The 14898-nt window shown below is 37.3% G+C and overlaps 2 protein-coding genes across 4 annotated transcripts in view; both read right to left on the bottom strand.

Moving 5' to 3' along the window:
• Positions 1–3874: 3874 nt before the first annotated feature.
• On the bottom strand, positions 3875–7759 carry rps17 (ribosomal protein S17). Its single transcript, XM_083558812.1, has 5 exons — positions 7661–7759; positions 6235–6386; positions 5203–5308; positions 4643–4708; positions 3875–3991 (listed from the first exon to the last, which is right to left on the bottom strand). Exons 1-5 carry the CDS (start codon positions 7661–7663, stop codon positions 3917–3919), a joined length of 402 nt encoding a protein of 133 aa, XP_083414938.1. The 5' UTR covers positions 7664–7759; the 3' UTR covers positions 3875–3916.
• A 4308-nt stretch (positions 7760–12067) lies between these two features.
• Positions 12068–14898, bottom strand: part of csnk1g1 (casein kinase 1, gamma 1) — a 28416-nt gene continuing 25585 nt past the window's right edge. For all 3 annotated transcript variants that reach the window (XM_083557893.1, XM_083557894.1, XM_083557895.1), the window contains exon 13: positions 12068–13731. In XM_083557893.1, the coding sequence (XP_083414019.1) occupies positions 13677–13731 (55 nt within the window). In that variant the 3' untranslated portion in view covers positions 12068–13676. The remainder of the gene's footprint in view (positions 13732–14898) is intronic.

Genomic DNA, 14898 nt, shown 5'->3' on the forward strand with positions numbered 1-14898 from the left:
TTCAGGCTGTCAAAATATATTAGACTTTACTATCCTCATAACGAGATGAATGATAGAGCTGCATACACATTTATTTATTTATTTATTTTGCACGTTTCCCTCCTGCAGGTAGTCGTCGACTTACGACATATGTAACTTACGACCGTTCGACTTTACGACCACAAACGCTGGCTGCGGCGTGCGGCGGTGCGTGCCAGCTTCCGGCATAATTTTAGAGTGCTGTACATATAGCCTTTTCTACTTATGACCAAATCGTGTTACGAATGTTGCCGGTATTGCAAGCCAAAAGGGTCAGAATTACGCCTTAGGTTAAACGCGTTAACATTCAAACAGTAAACAGTATTGGCGCCGTAAAATACGCCGTTGTGATCACAAACGCCGTAAAAAGCGCGCGAAAAATACGTAAATGACGCCGTATTTGACGGCGTTTCGTATACAAGAAAAGCGCCGCTTTTTACGCCATTCATATTGTCATGTGACGGCGTAAAAACGGCGTTTTGGTTGCACAGAGCGCGCGTCTTTTACGGCGTTTTTCTTATAGTATAATGAGTCACCACCCATTGATTCCCACAGCCAGTAATATTGAACTGTTCTCATCCAATCAATGATGAACAGAAGCAAACCGGACCAATTCAGCACAGATCATTTGTGATCATCCAATTCGTAGGAGTTCTTTGCCATTCAATAAGCAGAAAAATCCAGTTTGCTTGAAAATAAACAGAAGAAACTTAATTTTACACTGCAAGCGAACATTAAATCGGGTTAAAGTAAGGAACAAGATTTTTGCAGCGTCAAAAAGTGACGATTCCTGCTGCCAGTTGGTGGCGCTATAACCGACATTCTTAAATCAGCTTTCTTCGCTTAACATAATCCTAAGGTTTCATGTACTTTACTTAATGTACACAGAAGTTATTAGCAATTTCCTGTCCTTTTATTCGCCATCAGTGTTTGCTACAGCTGAACAACCAGGGCTGAGCCTCACTGAAGTCCTAATGCCTGCAGATTCCAACCCGGCTGCTGATTTTGATGCATTTCTGAGTATGTTAAGACCCCAAAAGTGCCCAAACTGTGGAAGGGGGGGAAAAAAGCATAAACACTTTAAAAGTGAGTTGTCTAGGTGCTCTTACTCTGCACCTTCTCTGACGGATCGGTCCACCACCACTTAAATTACGGAACATCCCAAACCATTATAAAATAAATAAATAAATAAATAAATAAATAAATAAATAAATAAATAAATACAATTGCATTCAGAAATATTCAACCCCCTCACCTCAATAGACAATACAGTGATGTTGATGAAAGATATAGAAAAAAAAACGCGTGAAATAAAATATTTATTGCTACATATATGAGTTATTTTGACAACAGAAGTTGACTTAACATTGAAGTTCATATGGAAATTGTAAGTCTTGTAACACATGAGCATGTGCAGTATTATTCAACCCCCAGCTTCAGTACCTTGTGGAGCGCCCTTTAGTTTTTATAACTTCTAACAAGCGTTTTCGATAAGTGCTGACAAGCTTCTTACACCTCTCAATTGGAATCTTTGCCCATTCTTCACGTGCAAAAGCCTCTATCTCAGTGATGTTTGACGGCTTCCGTGCTGCAACTGCCTTCTTCAAATTCCACCTATGATTTTTAATTGGATTTAAATCTGGTGACTGAGAAGGCCACTCCAGGACACTCCAGCATCTTTTCCCCAACCAAGCTTTGGTTGATTTGGAGGTGTGCTTGGGATCATTGTCTTGCTGGAAGATCCAATGATTACCAAGGTTTAACTTGTCAACAGAAAGCATCACGTTCTACTTCAAAATGACCTGGTATTTCTGGGAATCCACGATGCCAGGTACACAAAAAAGATTGCCAGTTCCTGCCGCAGAAAAACAGCCCCACATCATTATTGACCCACCTCCGTGCTTGACCGTGGAGATGGTATTATTCTGGTCATAAGCCTGACCTTTTGCATGCCAGACATACCGCTGGTCCATTTGTCCAAAAGGTTCCAGTTTGGTTTCATCAGTCTATAGAACTGTCTCCCAGAACGCTGTAGTTTTATCCAAATTCCTCCTGGCATATACTAGTCGACTCCTGATGTTCCTTGAGATCAAGAGTGAAGTGCGGCCATGAAGTCCTTTGATTATTCAGTGCACGTCTTATAGTTGCCACTGAAGCACTTGTACCAGCCTTCATCATGTCATCCTGTAGCTGTCTTGCAGTCACACGGGGGTTTATCTTAGCTGTCCTGACTAAGTTGCTAAGGGCCCTTGATGAAATTGTGAGCTTTCTTCCATGGCCAGGCAGGTTTGCAGCTGTTCCACAAGTTTTAAACTTCCTTATAATGCTCCCAATGGTGTCTCTTGGAATGTTAAATCTTTTGGAAATCTTCTTATACCCAAGGCCCTTCAGATGTGATGAAATAAATCTCTCTTGAAATTATTAGATTTTAATGAGAAAACATGACCAAGTCATGTTTTCATATTTAAAGTCTCCCTGTACATTCTTACAATGCAAAGAAAATGCAAATGTCCTAATCATGTAATTGGTTACATATTTATTAGGTCAGGAACTTCCCAGCTTATTAAGGACTTGAGTTTATCTTTATTACAGTAGTTGACATATCAGATCCGACACCTCAACCTATGTATTAAACATAAAGTGGTCATTCTGGTGTCTGAATAAAGATTACTCCAAGCTAGATGGTGCAGGTAAACCTTGAATTTCAATACAATATAATAATATAGTCATACGCTTGTATTGTAATAAAAATTTTCGAACCGAAATTTAAATGTTAACGCGTTTAATCTAAGGCGTAATTCTGACCCTTTTGGCTTGCCATATCATTTCACAGTACCGTACATATAGCCTACTCGTGTTACGATCGATATGTCGTAAGTCGACGACTACCTGTAATTATTTATTTTTTTCTGAATTGGGCCCCCGAGGGTTTAGACCTTTTTGTCATCCATTATTTTAATTTGGCTTCAGCGTCTTACTGAAGTGACGTCACTCCAGGTCTTGTCAGTTCTCCCACTGGAAACCCTGAAGGCTGAGGTGACGTCACCCAACTTCCTCTCCTTTCTGTGTATGATTGAGGGAACTTCTCCGGGCGGTGGGTGCACACGCCCCAGTCCCGACCAGCTTCATTGTGCGTGATATAAAAATTGCCGAATTGAATAATAATACTAGAAAAAAAAAAAAAATTATAATATATATATATATATATATATATATATATATATATATATATATATATATATATATATATATATATATATATATATATATATACATATACATACGTGCATGTGAATATATATATATATATATATATATATATATATATATATATATATATATATATATATATATATATATATATATATATATTTTTTTTTTATTACAAGAAATGTTTAGACATAAGGGTTCTAAAAAATAATTACCTACCTGATGGGGCGCTAAATGTTTTTTAGAACCCTTATCTCTAAACATTTCTCCATTCAGACAACTCCATGGTTTTGTTTTGGTCAGGTGATATAAAAATGTTGCAGAACTTTCCTCTCATGGCTCGGGTTACTGTCTGGGTTTACTGTCCTGTTGTACATTAAATTGACCGTAAATGTGAACTAGCTCTCCTCCTCTGCTCTGTTATTTGCTCTGAATGCATAGAGAAGTGCTTTTTAACAACATGAACAAGCACCACATAAGTAAATTACCTTACGTTTAGTGCTAGAGAGTCTGTACGGCTTTAGCTCCATGCTGAATCAATACACTAAAGAAATTTGCAATAATTTTTGGCACAGAAATGGACAGTCTTAAACCACACAAAGGGTCTGCGTTAAAAAAAAAAAAAAAACACATCACTCCATGCATGTGGGAATTCACTTGTCTTTATTTCCTTATTTACTGGAAGTACTTAGACTCTGGGAGTTCTGAAGTTCATTCCAACAGCTGGCTGAGTAACCTGCAGCGTTGAGAGCCCACCAAAGTCCTGCAAAATAAAACATGAGTCAATATCAGTTCCCTGTTTAAAACATTTCCTTAAATGTTCACTATTTATGGGATTTAATCTGTTATCTAATGGCTTTGATAATTTACACTAAGGTGTATTATTCTGTTTATGTGTAATTACACAAATAGTATTCTGATGTATTCCAAAGTAATTTTAACATATGATGTAACATGCTGTGTCACACCAAAAACTTTATTTCTGGAAGTGAATTGTTTTATTTTTAGTTGCATTAACACAGTCTAAATTTGCTTTACAACAAAATACAATATTTCAAATTCATTTATAAACCGTGCATGACAACAGACGGCCAAACTACACACGCTAAACTCAGGTTATGCATTCTCACTTATAAGACCATTAACTGTAGTATAAAATTTATGATTCTTTTATAATGAATATATTTTGGCACTTAAATGCCACCATTTCATTTTACATTTACATGGCCACCTATCTGGTATAGCTTGTTAACAAAAGAAAACAGTATCGGGGTCTTACCACTCCACTTAACCCCTTATAAATCAAATCTAATTAACTACTATTTTAAACTTTCATCTTCAACATTTCTGCCTGATAGAGAATCACTGGAAAACACTATGACCTCTATCATCTATAATGACTTGAATGACCTACCAGCATCTTAAGCATGTCACTGGTGTCAGGATCAACCTCAATGACTTCCTGATCCAGAGCAGAGACCTGAAACAATGGGCATGGTGTCATTTAAAAAACTGATTAAGAGTGAATATTGAGGAAACAATCAGCAAATGCAATGCAACAGCACGACCAAACTCCTGGCAATGAAAACAACGGTCCAAAGAAACGGAGCTCTATTAAAATTAAGGAGGGTTGGAAACCTATTCATCCGCTTGGTTACCCTACATGGATGACTAATTCTTTTTTTTTTTTTCTACTTGACCTGACATTTAATTTGCACAAATTGATGAAGGGAAACATTTTATCTGTACAGTTATAGAGTAGGAGCTGTTTTACACATGAGTAATTACTGTGCTGAGAGAGAATAGATGTTTAGATATTTAGAACAAATACTTTTCATTCAATACTTTGCAAGAAAGGAGGATATTAAGAAAGGAACCTCACCTAGAGCTAAACGGCACCAATTTGACTGAGATGGGGTTAAAAAAAATATGCTAACACAATCTAATAGAAGTGCCTCGCTGTAATCCACTGACCTCGGGGACGTAGTTGTCTCTCCTCTCTCTCTCCTCTTCCTGGAGTTTGATTGAGATGCCTCTGACTGGAGCCCTCTGGATCCTCTTCATTAAATGTGTTACATATCTGTACATATACAAATACAGGCAAGACATTCATAGACAATCATTTACAATTTTCTCATCACAAATATAAGCAGACATGTTTTTTGCCAGATCTATTATGAAACCACAAGGTTTATTTTCACATTGCTTTTGCTGCTTAACTCAGAAGATCTTCAATTTTCTATAAAAGCTGCCTAGAAAATCATTCTGGTGGTCATGTTTACGTTAATGCATGTAGTCTAATACTTGGTTTAGAGGAGGCAATCTGTTATTTGATTGTGTAAAAGAAGTTAAACAATTCAGGACATTCTCAGAGTTGAAAATAAAAACAGTAAGCACCTTTATGTCAGGCTCTACTGTAGATTACTCTGCTACAAGAGCATTCAGAAAGAATGTTTACAACAAGCTTTGGTTACACGTCCCTACCTCTTAATATCATCGCCAATTCTGTTAGCCAAGTGTTTTAAGATATTTCCTGTTGATACAGATGAAGAATGGCCTAAAGGATAAAGTGGTTGTCCAAAATGTCTGTCTTATTACATTATGAACATGAAGAACCAAGTGGGTATTATGTCTGTAGATAACTAAGACACTGCAGTGTGTCTTAGTTATCTACAGACATAATACCCACTTGGTTCTTCATGTTCATGTACATCAGTGGGCAAAAACCTAATGAAAGGTTTATGGGGGAAAAAATGGGTGAAACTGACTTCTGTTACATTTTAGATCCAAAGCCAGTGTTACACACCAACCTGACTGAAGAACACCATTTTGAGTAAATAGAACATTTCCTGTAAGAATCTATTCGTCTTTGTTCTAACTCCTCACACCACTACTAAACATATTAATCTCCTTCCAGAAGAAACAGATGATAAACAGGGTTTGACTCTAGTCAGATATTGCGTTTCCTTCATTGTTTCCTCACAATGCAAAAAAGTGTGCACTCACCCTGCTATTTTATTGCGAAGAGGCTTGCTGGGGATGATGGCGATCTCCTCGCACACCCTCTTGTTGACGTGGAAGTCGTTGCCCAGTCGGGTGTAGTACTTCTCAATGATCAGCCGAGAAGCCCTCTTCACAGTCTTTGTCCTTACACGACCCTGGATATGTAATCAAAGAAAGAAAGGATGAAACTAAACCCCACAGAGCTTCATTCCAGATACTGTTTGTCATTATGTAGGGCTGTGAGAAAAGTGTCATAGTGAGCTTTATGCAGAAAGCAATGATATATAATGTGTTATTTGTGAATTTCTCCCTCCCCCCTTCTCTCTGGCACACAAGGTGGGAATGCAAACCAGACATGATTCCAGACCATTGTGTAGCATCCTGCAGACTTAACGTACTCTCAGGGTCCGTTAAACACAGTCAAATCAACCTGCTGCCATGTATATGAGATTGGAGGGAAACCAAAACACACAAAGGAAACCCACATGTACACAAAAGCTTCACACATCATTTTCAATCTGTACAGTCAATCAGAAATGGTGTCAGCTATAAATTTTGAATACAGGTAGTCGTCGACTTACAACCTATGCAACTTACGACCATTCGACTTTACGACCACAATCGCTAGCCGCGGCGTACGTTTTTTTTTTTTACCAGCTTCCGTCATAATTTCACAGTACTGTACATATAGCCTACTCTACTTACGACCGATTTGTCGGTCCCAATTGTGGTCGTAAGTCGACGACTACCGGTATTGAATTTTCTCCGGGTTTGTTTTTCTCACTGAGGTTCCTTCCTCCTTAAATGGGCACTGTTAATTCATACATCAGTCTCTGGAATATCTAGAACTATACTGTAGGATCAGTAATATCACTGCATAGGTTGACGTATTACTGCCACTCTTGTCTGTTGCGTTGTCCGCCCTGTGCTACCCCATACCTTGAAACCTGCACACACCTGATGAGAAATGTTGGTAATTCAGCTGGCAAATTTAATTCTCTTCATTACTGGTGGAAGAAAAATTCTGACTTCTAAACGCACATGAAGACCGGGTAAAAAGTTTGGTTACGCGACACCATTTCTGAGGCGACTAAAGACTTTAGTTACCTGTAAGCTAAGCTAGCGGCATCGACTCGCTACTAAAGTACGGTAATCGCTATTAAAACTTAAATAAAATGGCCGTTTTATAAATTATAGTATCTTATGAAGTAAATAAGCTTCACCGCGGTTTTAGCGGTAACCCGAGGTATCGTAAATGCTTCCCATTGAGCTCTCGCTCTCTCCATCTACAAACCCTTTTTTATTTATAAAAACACCCTCATTCACGCTGCTCATGTTCCCTGATCGTGTGAAGAAAAGATTTCTGGTGCTTCAGACTCTAATAATCAGGAATAAGACACAGATGAGTACAGATTCACAAACAACCCACCATACTGACTCAGCTCCCAGAAAAGGACCTGACTGGGAGCAGGGCGGAAGTTTGTCTCTTGCGGCGGAAGTAGAATAAAAGTCCTGAAGGAACCGAGTCGTAAATACGATTCGAATTTGTAAGAAACATAATGAGTCTGTAAAATAAATGGAGCAGCGGGGTTGGGCAAATATACATAAAAATGTATTTAAAAAATAAAATACCAAATATTATAACGTTAAGTTTATCAAAATAAACTACTGTATGTATTTTATAAATATAAAAAAATGAATTTTACAAGAAAGCATGAAATTTCTTCGCAAATTTTCGTTCAATTGGTCTATTTGATCTCTTTCAACATTACACTGACTCAAGTGATTAAATCAACAATGTTTGATAGCAACAGCGTCTCTCTGGCCGAGTCACGCAATTAATCTGACATATGCAACCAGTTAACAGATCAAATATTCACATTAATTTACCTGTGATTTCCCAGATGAATATTAGTCTTTAAAGTAACCAACATTTTTATGTTTAACAGTTTGTGAAATGTAGTTATTTGGTGTTTGGTAATGAAGGGTTAATTTACATCAGCAACACTGACTTAATAACAAACATTCATAAGAAGACAACTGATGGCACCTGCATTCATAGCAACTAGTTTCTAACAAATAAATAATTTGATTGTTAATCATAAATATAATATATTATGTGTCAGGCAGTTCATTCATGCGATGGTATGCAAAATCATGATCCTACTAAACAGCTACTTCAATTACGGTACAATATTTATCAATCAAACATTTATTTATCAATCATTGGATTTTAAAGCTGGCAGTCTGCACACGTCTTACCTTGACCACCGTCTTCCATATGGTTCAATTTTCTATTCTGATCCCAACAAGTCTGGGCAAAGTGCTGAGTAGGCACATATCAGAGGCAACATTTTTATGATGTCAACGTGTAGACTTCTTACAAAGTATTTTACAGTATTTTAAAACTACAAAAATACAACAAAGTATTTTGATACAAAATATTTTTATCCCTACTAAATACAAATCACAAAAGCCTATCATATATTTGAAATACATGCATCATAAATACTGCCCATCCCTGTGGAGCAGCACCCTGAGCAACACTGACTTAGGTGATAGATTTGAGAAAATGCAGAACAAAATTTCATCCTAGTAATAATATACATACAAAACATTTTTAAAACCTTAATAAAACACTATTATTAAAAGTACTGAATCAGGTCTTTTTTGGGGGGAAACGTTTAGAATGATTTGTATTATTTGCAAATCACATCTAGTCAGCACTAGAGTTTCATTCAATAAACCATATAAGCACTTCCTGTATCTATTTATATAGAACCTGTATATTAGATTAGCTATTGACAGAAAGACTAGGACAAGTGGATAAACAGAAATTTAAAAGTAGATAATAATAATAATGAATTTAAAAACCTCATAAAATGGGATGGAATCCTGAAAGCTGTAGGCAACAAAGCAAATCCCCTGAAGGGACAAAGACACCAAAGTTGAGACAATTTCCTTTATTTTACATAAAAAGGGTGCAAACTTGAGTTTCCCTTTTAGAGTGGAGGGAATAAAAATTGTTTTTGAAAGGTTAAGTATAGTACTTCATATGACTCCTCAGGGAAAAATAGCCTTTAATACATTTATCTTTCTGCAAAAAAAAAAAATAATAATAAAATAATAATAATAATAAAATAAAGAAAACCACAACTGCCGTTTTATAAATCAGATCTATACATTTCACATTCAAATTTTCATAAATTTTATCCAATTATGTTTTTTGAGGAAAAAAAAAACCAGACAAAAAAAACAAAACTCCAGACTGAGCTAGAAAATACTTGCAGGACTAGCACTGAGCTTCGATGTTAAAAAACTAAAAGCATCTTTTTTTTTTTTTTACAGAAGCTGTAAGATTGCAACTGAACAGAAGGTGTAAAAAGTTCATGCCCAGACTGTACATCAAATAAAGTCCCACCTCGACGTATTTACCAGTGAGGTCTTGTAAATAAGCCATGCATTGTATAAACTGCAGAAATTCTGGAACCTTTAGCTAATAATGTGACTTGATGTCTTTCAAATCGGTCATTTAAATCTTTATTGGACGTTTTTTACTATAAGTGATGCAAACATAATTTAAGACATCCATAGAGTGCAGGATTATTTTTTATTTATTACCATATTCTAAGGAAACCACCTTCTCTTGGAAATTATGATTAGTATAAAACACGTGTTGGTCTACCAACTTGGAAAGATGAAGTTTTAAAACTGGCTAGTAGTCTTCACGTTGACCTCGACCAAGAATCCAGTAAAAAGGAACAACGTCTAAATAACAGGCAAAATGTCAAGGATTTCAGTGTTGAGTGTTTAAAGATAGTGATCCCTGTTAAGGTTTTTTTTTTTTTTTTTTAAATATAAAGAGACTGGTCAGCAGATGGCTCCCTTTGCTTACTCCATAACATTTTCCAAGCCACCCTGCCTCAAGTCTAATAATCTTTTATATATATATATATATATATATATATATATATATATATATATATATATATATATAGTTAATGGTTGGTTGGATGGTTCTTATATTTACATATATAAAGAACCATCCAACCAACCATTAACAACCCAAAAGAATCACGCTAGAAACAGAGCTGATTTGGATTTTTTTTCTTTACCCAAAACCAAAGCTTATATTTAATAACACTGATCTCATATTTTGGGCAAAACGAGTGATGATCTGCAGCATACGGACAGACAAGTTACTACCCTAAACTCTGAAACCTGGCAATGAGAAATGGAAGAGCATGGGATAGAAGGAGGATAAGTGTACAGACCTGTCTTCTCAAACGAGTCGTTCTCCCTTAAGCGAGCACACAGGCACACCTGACAGCAGCAAGCAGCACCCATCCAAAAAAAACCCAAAGAAATTTAACTGAACTCCCACCAAACGTGTGGAGGCACGTAATATGAAAATACAAGAAACAACTGTTTAAATAATATATATATAAAAAAAACAAAAAAACCCAAAACAAAACAATGCTAGAAAAAAGCCTCTCTTTAGACACCACCGGAGGAGATTCAGCAACAGCGCGAGAAGGATTCAAGTACTTTCCACAAAATAATTTAGAACTGAAGTGATTTGAGTTACACAGGACGAGTGCAGAATTAAACAATAAAAAAAAAAAAAAAAAACCTCTAGATAAGCAAAGCATCTGAAATATTGCTCACAATGCATGTTGCATACACGTTGGTTCAATGGCAAGTTGGCCGTCCTTGACAATCCCTTTCCGACAAACACAAAGTGACATCTGGTACTCAGCTACAAGAACACCAGGTTCATCCAGCAGAGATTTCACTCAAAATGATAAAGAATGATTCTGTATGAATTATTTCAGAGGTACACAAAGACTTTAACATGAGACATGAAGTCAAATAAAAGCATCAAGCAAGCAACAAAATTAGACAATCATGTTCAAGGTCATCCTTATTGTTCTTTTGGTCCAATATGACCATTTGGATCACTGAAAATAAGTCATGTTTCCCTTATAGTTCACGCCCTCTATATATATTGAATTAGTATGGTGCTACTTGAGAGGAACCTTCAAATATTTTAATATTAGTGGTCAGGTCAAAGATCAAATCTCATAACTCACCCTTTCCACAGTTTCTCATACTGGCTAGAGGCAGTTAAAACAGCAAGAGTTCAGGACAGGTGACTGAAGGCAGAAAAATAAAATGTAGTGCAGTCAATATTTTTCATGGTTTCTATCTCTCTCCGTCTCTATCTTTCTCCAAAGTCTGTATGTCTGGGTAATTGGGGAGGACAAAAAAAATAATTTCTTATACTTTCAATTCACATTTACTACACACACACACACACACACACACACACACACACAAAAAAAAAAAAAAAAAAAAACCTCACAAAAACAAGAAATTAGATCACTGGTGGGCAAAAAAAAAAAAAAAAAAAAAAAACGAGGCCACAGCATTACTAGGATAAAACTGTAATTCCTTCAAAGCCACTTTCTATGGAAAAAAACCCAAAACAAAACCCGAAACACCCTAGGTACATTTAATTGATGAAAGGATTGTCTAAATCCATTTCTGGAGCACCACACAGTTTTACAAACCTGATGACAGACTTTTAAACCAGACACGTTAAATCAGGTGTGAAAGCTCTCCAGAACTGAAGCCAGATACTAAAATCGTGATTCCTAAATGGAGCCTGTTGACTCTAAGGTTGGCCTCGTCCTATATCTCAGAGATCATGGGCCTACCTGTGACGGAGCCACCTATGACTGCATTATGAGGAAACAGAAACGAGATGTCGCACCAAGCATTTTACAGTAGTCACTATATATTTAGAATAATCAGATGCGGTTTTGGAGTCAGCTTAATTTGGATCTGCTTGTTCAGGGATTTATTTTTGTACTATAGGAGAGTACTACATTAACAAAAAAGAAAGAGAAGAGATCTGTAGTGTCTTAACACAGAACCTTGTGAAACGGCCCTGCTGCGTAGTGTTAGTTAAGGCATTAAGATGAGATAATTAGGAGTGGCAGTTTGAGATTCTCTCTAAGACAGCACTCGAGTTACCATCATCATGTTTGCATGTTCCCTTAAAAAAACAAACAAAAAAAACAACAAAAAAATCTGAATCGCACACTGATCATGAATACCCACTGAAACTGCTACGAGGCAAGAAACACTTCATAAACAGCCATTATTACACATTACGAAGGTTAGCAAGCTTTCCTATTAATCGTTACATCATTCTGACGCTCTGTTCAAACAGACATATAAGCGCATGGTGTAAAGAAATACACTATAGGGACGTAAAAAGAATGTCAGTCACCTACTGACTGACTCGACACCACCCTGGCACATTAAATAATTATTCTCTTCGGCAATCATTTCCATATTATATGGCGTAATAATTATTTTTTTTAAAAAGTTATAAGAAAAGCCACATTTAAACCAGGGATTGAGTTCTGAAAAATTATTACAAGGAAAATTAATTCAAATAAAACGCAGTGAGAATGTTTGATACAAAGAGAACCACAGAGCGACTCACTGGTGAGTGCAGCTCTGAATCCCAGCTAATAGAAAAGTTTCACGTTAAAGCGATACTATATCACAAGAGGAGAAAGCAGCATGGCTGGCCGGCAGGTCGGAGTGGGTGGAGTGCTTTAGAACAAGCAGCTTAAATAGCATTCAGTAGAACTGTGGAATGTGCTGAGGCTCTGTAATGCAGACCTGGCATCAGACTTCGATGCTTTCCTCATCCCTCAGAACAGAACCAGGTAGCACATTGCATCGCATCGCATCAGCATTAGGGTCGAAGGCCATGAATACAATGCAGTCACTTTAGACTTGGCTGCTCATTTTACACTTGTACAGAGTCCACAACAAAATGCCTGTTAGCTTTTGTTAAGACAGTTAGCGTTTTCTTAGTTTTTTTTATGATGTTTATGCTGACTCGGTCCAAAAGATACACAAACTTCTAAGGCTCTGACCAAGCAGTCAGGAAGAGCAGAAAAAAAATACAATAGACAGAAGTGAAAGCTAGCAGGCGGCGCAAAGAATCAATATATGAACGGAGTTCCTCTGTTTGAGTGAAACTCCCTCCAAATCTTCTCTCTTGAGCTGCTGGGTCTGTCACAAAAGGCAGAACACACGAGACGGCTCCCTCCTAGACCCGTCTCACTCACCACAGATTGACGCAGTGTGCAAGAAAAAAAAAAAAACAAGAAGAATGAAGGAGTGCAATGCTGTTCCAGTGCTTAGATATCCAAATGAGTGTGTTTGTGTGTGTATATTCCGATACAAGGAAACCGTCCATGAGCCCTGCATTCGCGTTACACAATATGTGCATGTCTATATTCTCTCTCACAGGCAGGTCCCCTTTGAGGCAATTCATTCTGAGGGCATTGTTGTCTTCTTTTGAATAAAATTTCTTTATTGAACATTCTTAAAATGGGCTGGGTGGAGAGGGTGATGGATCATTTGTGCCGAGCGGTGTTCTTTTTCCTCTTCCTCTTGAAGAAGCAGCAGCACCTGAGGACACAGAAATAGATTAGAGTCAGAATGACCCATTGCTCTGTCTGATCGATGCAAATGATGCAAATCAGGCATCATGGGCTAGTAACATTAAATCTGTATGTACAGCAGCAGCCTTTGATGCAAAACACCTTCTGTTATGCTACACAAATCTCTTCCAGCTAGTTGATTACATTGTTTTAAGATAAAGGTAACACACAGCCAGCATTATTCACAAAAATACATGGAAACACAAACACAGACACTTATGCTTAGTGTAGTTAGGCGTTGTGACAGCAAAAACACGACAGGATGAACCCATGGGAATGACTGGTGGAACATGCAGAGGAAAGAGAACAGCTCCAGACTGACACATAGAAAAGTGATGCAGTTCACTCTGGCCATAAGTCCATCAATTAAAAAAAAAAAACGCAATTATGAGGTATTAGGTGTAAACACTGCCAAAGTCCCCAATAAAAATTTATTTTAAAATCTAGATCTGCATGACCACATTTCAGTAGAAATCCCCCAATTTAAACCCCATAATTGGTGAGTGAGAGGCCTCCCTCGGTTAAACTGAGACTAATCAGCGCATATTTCAAGAAAGCCTGCAACTGTTTTGGGCTTTGCGCTTTCATGTGATCTAGGCCTATTTGCCCACAGTCTAGGCTGGTCCACTCCCCTTGGGTTTTTGATGTGGACTGGAGAGAGGGACTCACCACAAGTTGAGCATTTTCACGCAGCTACAAAAAGAGTGTGAAAAGAGAAAAGACAGAGAGATTATTACACAGCGGTGAGACGATGAGACAAACCTTAAGCCAGGCACATAGGAGGAACAAGAGGACACACAGAGATTAAAAAAACTCGGAGAATGAAAAAAAAAAAGAGACTCAGACCATCGATCTAAACATATCTGCTGTGATCGGGTGTCCCAATTTAACAAGGAGAATATAGAGAATAGAGGACGAGGGTTTGCTAGCTGGGTTCCACTCAGCATGCGGACAGGGAACTAATTGTCTGATGGTTAACGTGAAGTACAAACAAAATAAAGGAGGGATAATCAGAAGGTCTAATAAATTATAGAGAAGAAAAGTGAGAGGTTCAAAGTGAATGGTTCACAGAAAAGGGGTTTAATGAGGTTAAATGCAGTGACAACCACAGAAACCCTAGCGTTTTTATTTCAGG

This window comes from Silurus aristotelis (assembly GCF_946808225.1).
Source record: "Silurus aristotelis genome assembly, chromosome: 13".
In the NCBI taxonomy this organism is placed as follows: domain Eukaryota; kingdom Metazoa; phylum Chordata; class Actinopteri; order Siluriformes; family Siluridae; genus Silurus; species Silurus aristotelis.

Coding starts and splice junctions, on each gene's coding strand:
- rps17 (XM_083558812.1), bottom strand. Junction 5,309..6,234: donor CTTCGCAATAAAATAGCAGG/GTGAGTGCACAC, acceptor GTATATGTACAG/ATATGTAACACATTTAATGA. Junction 3,992..4,642: donor GTGACATGCTTAAGATGCTG/GTAGGTCATTCA, acceptor TTTATTTTGCAG/GACTTTGGTGGGCTCTCAAC.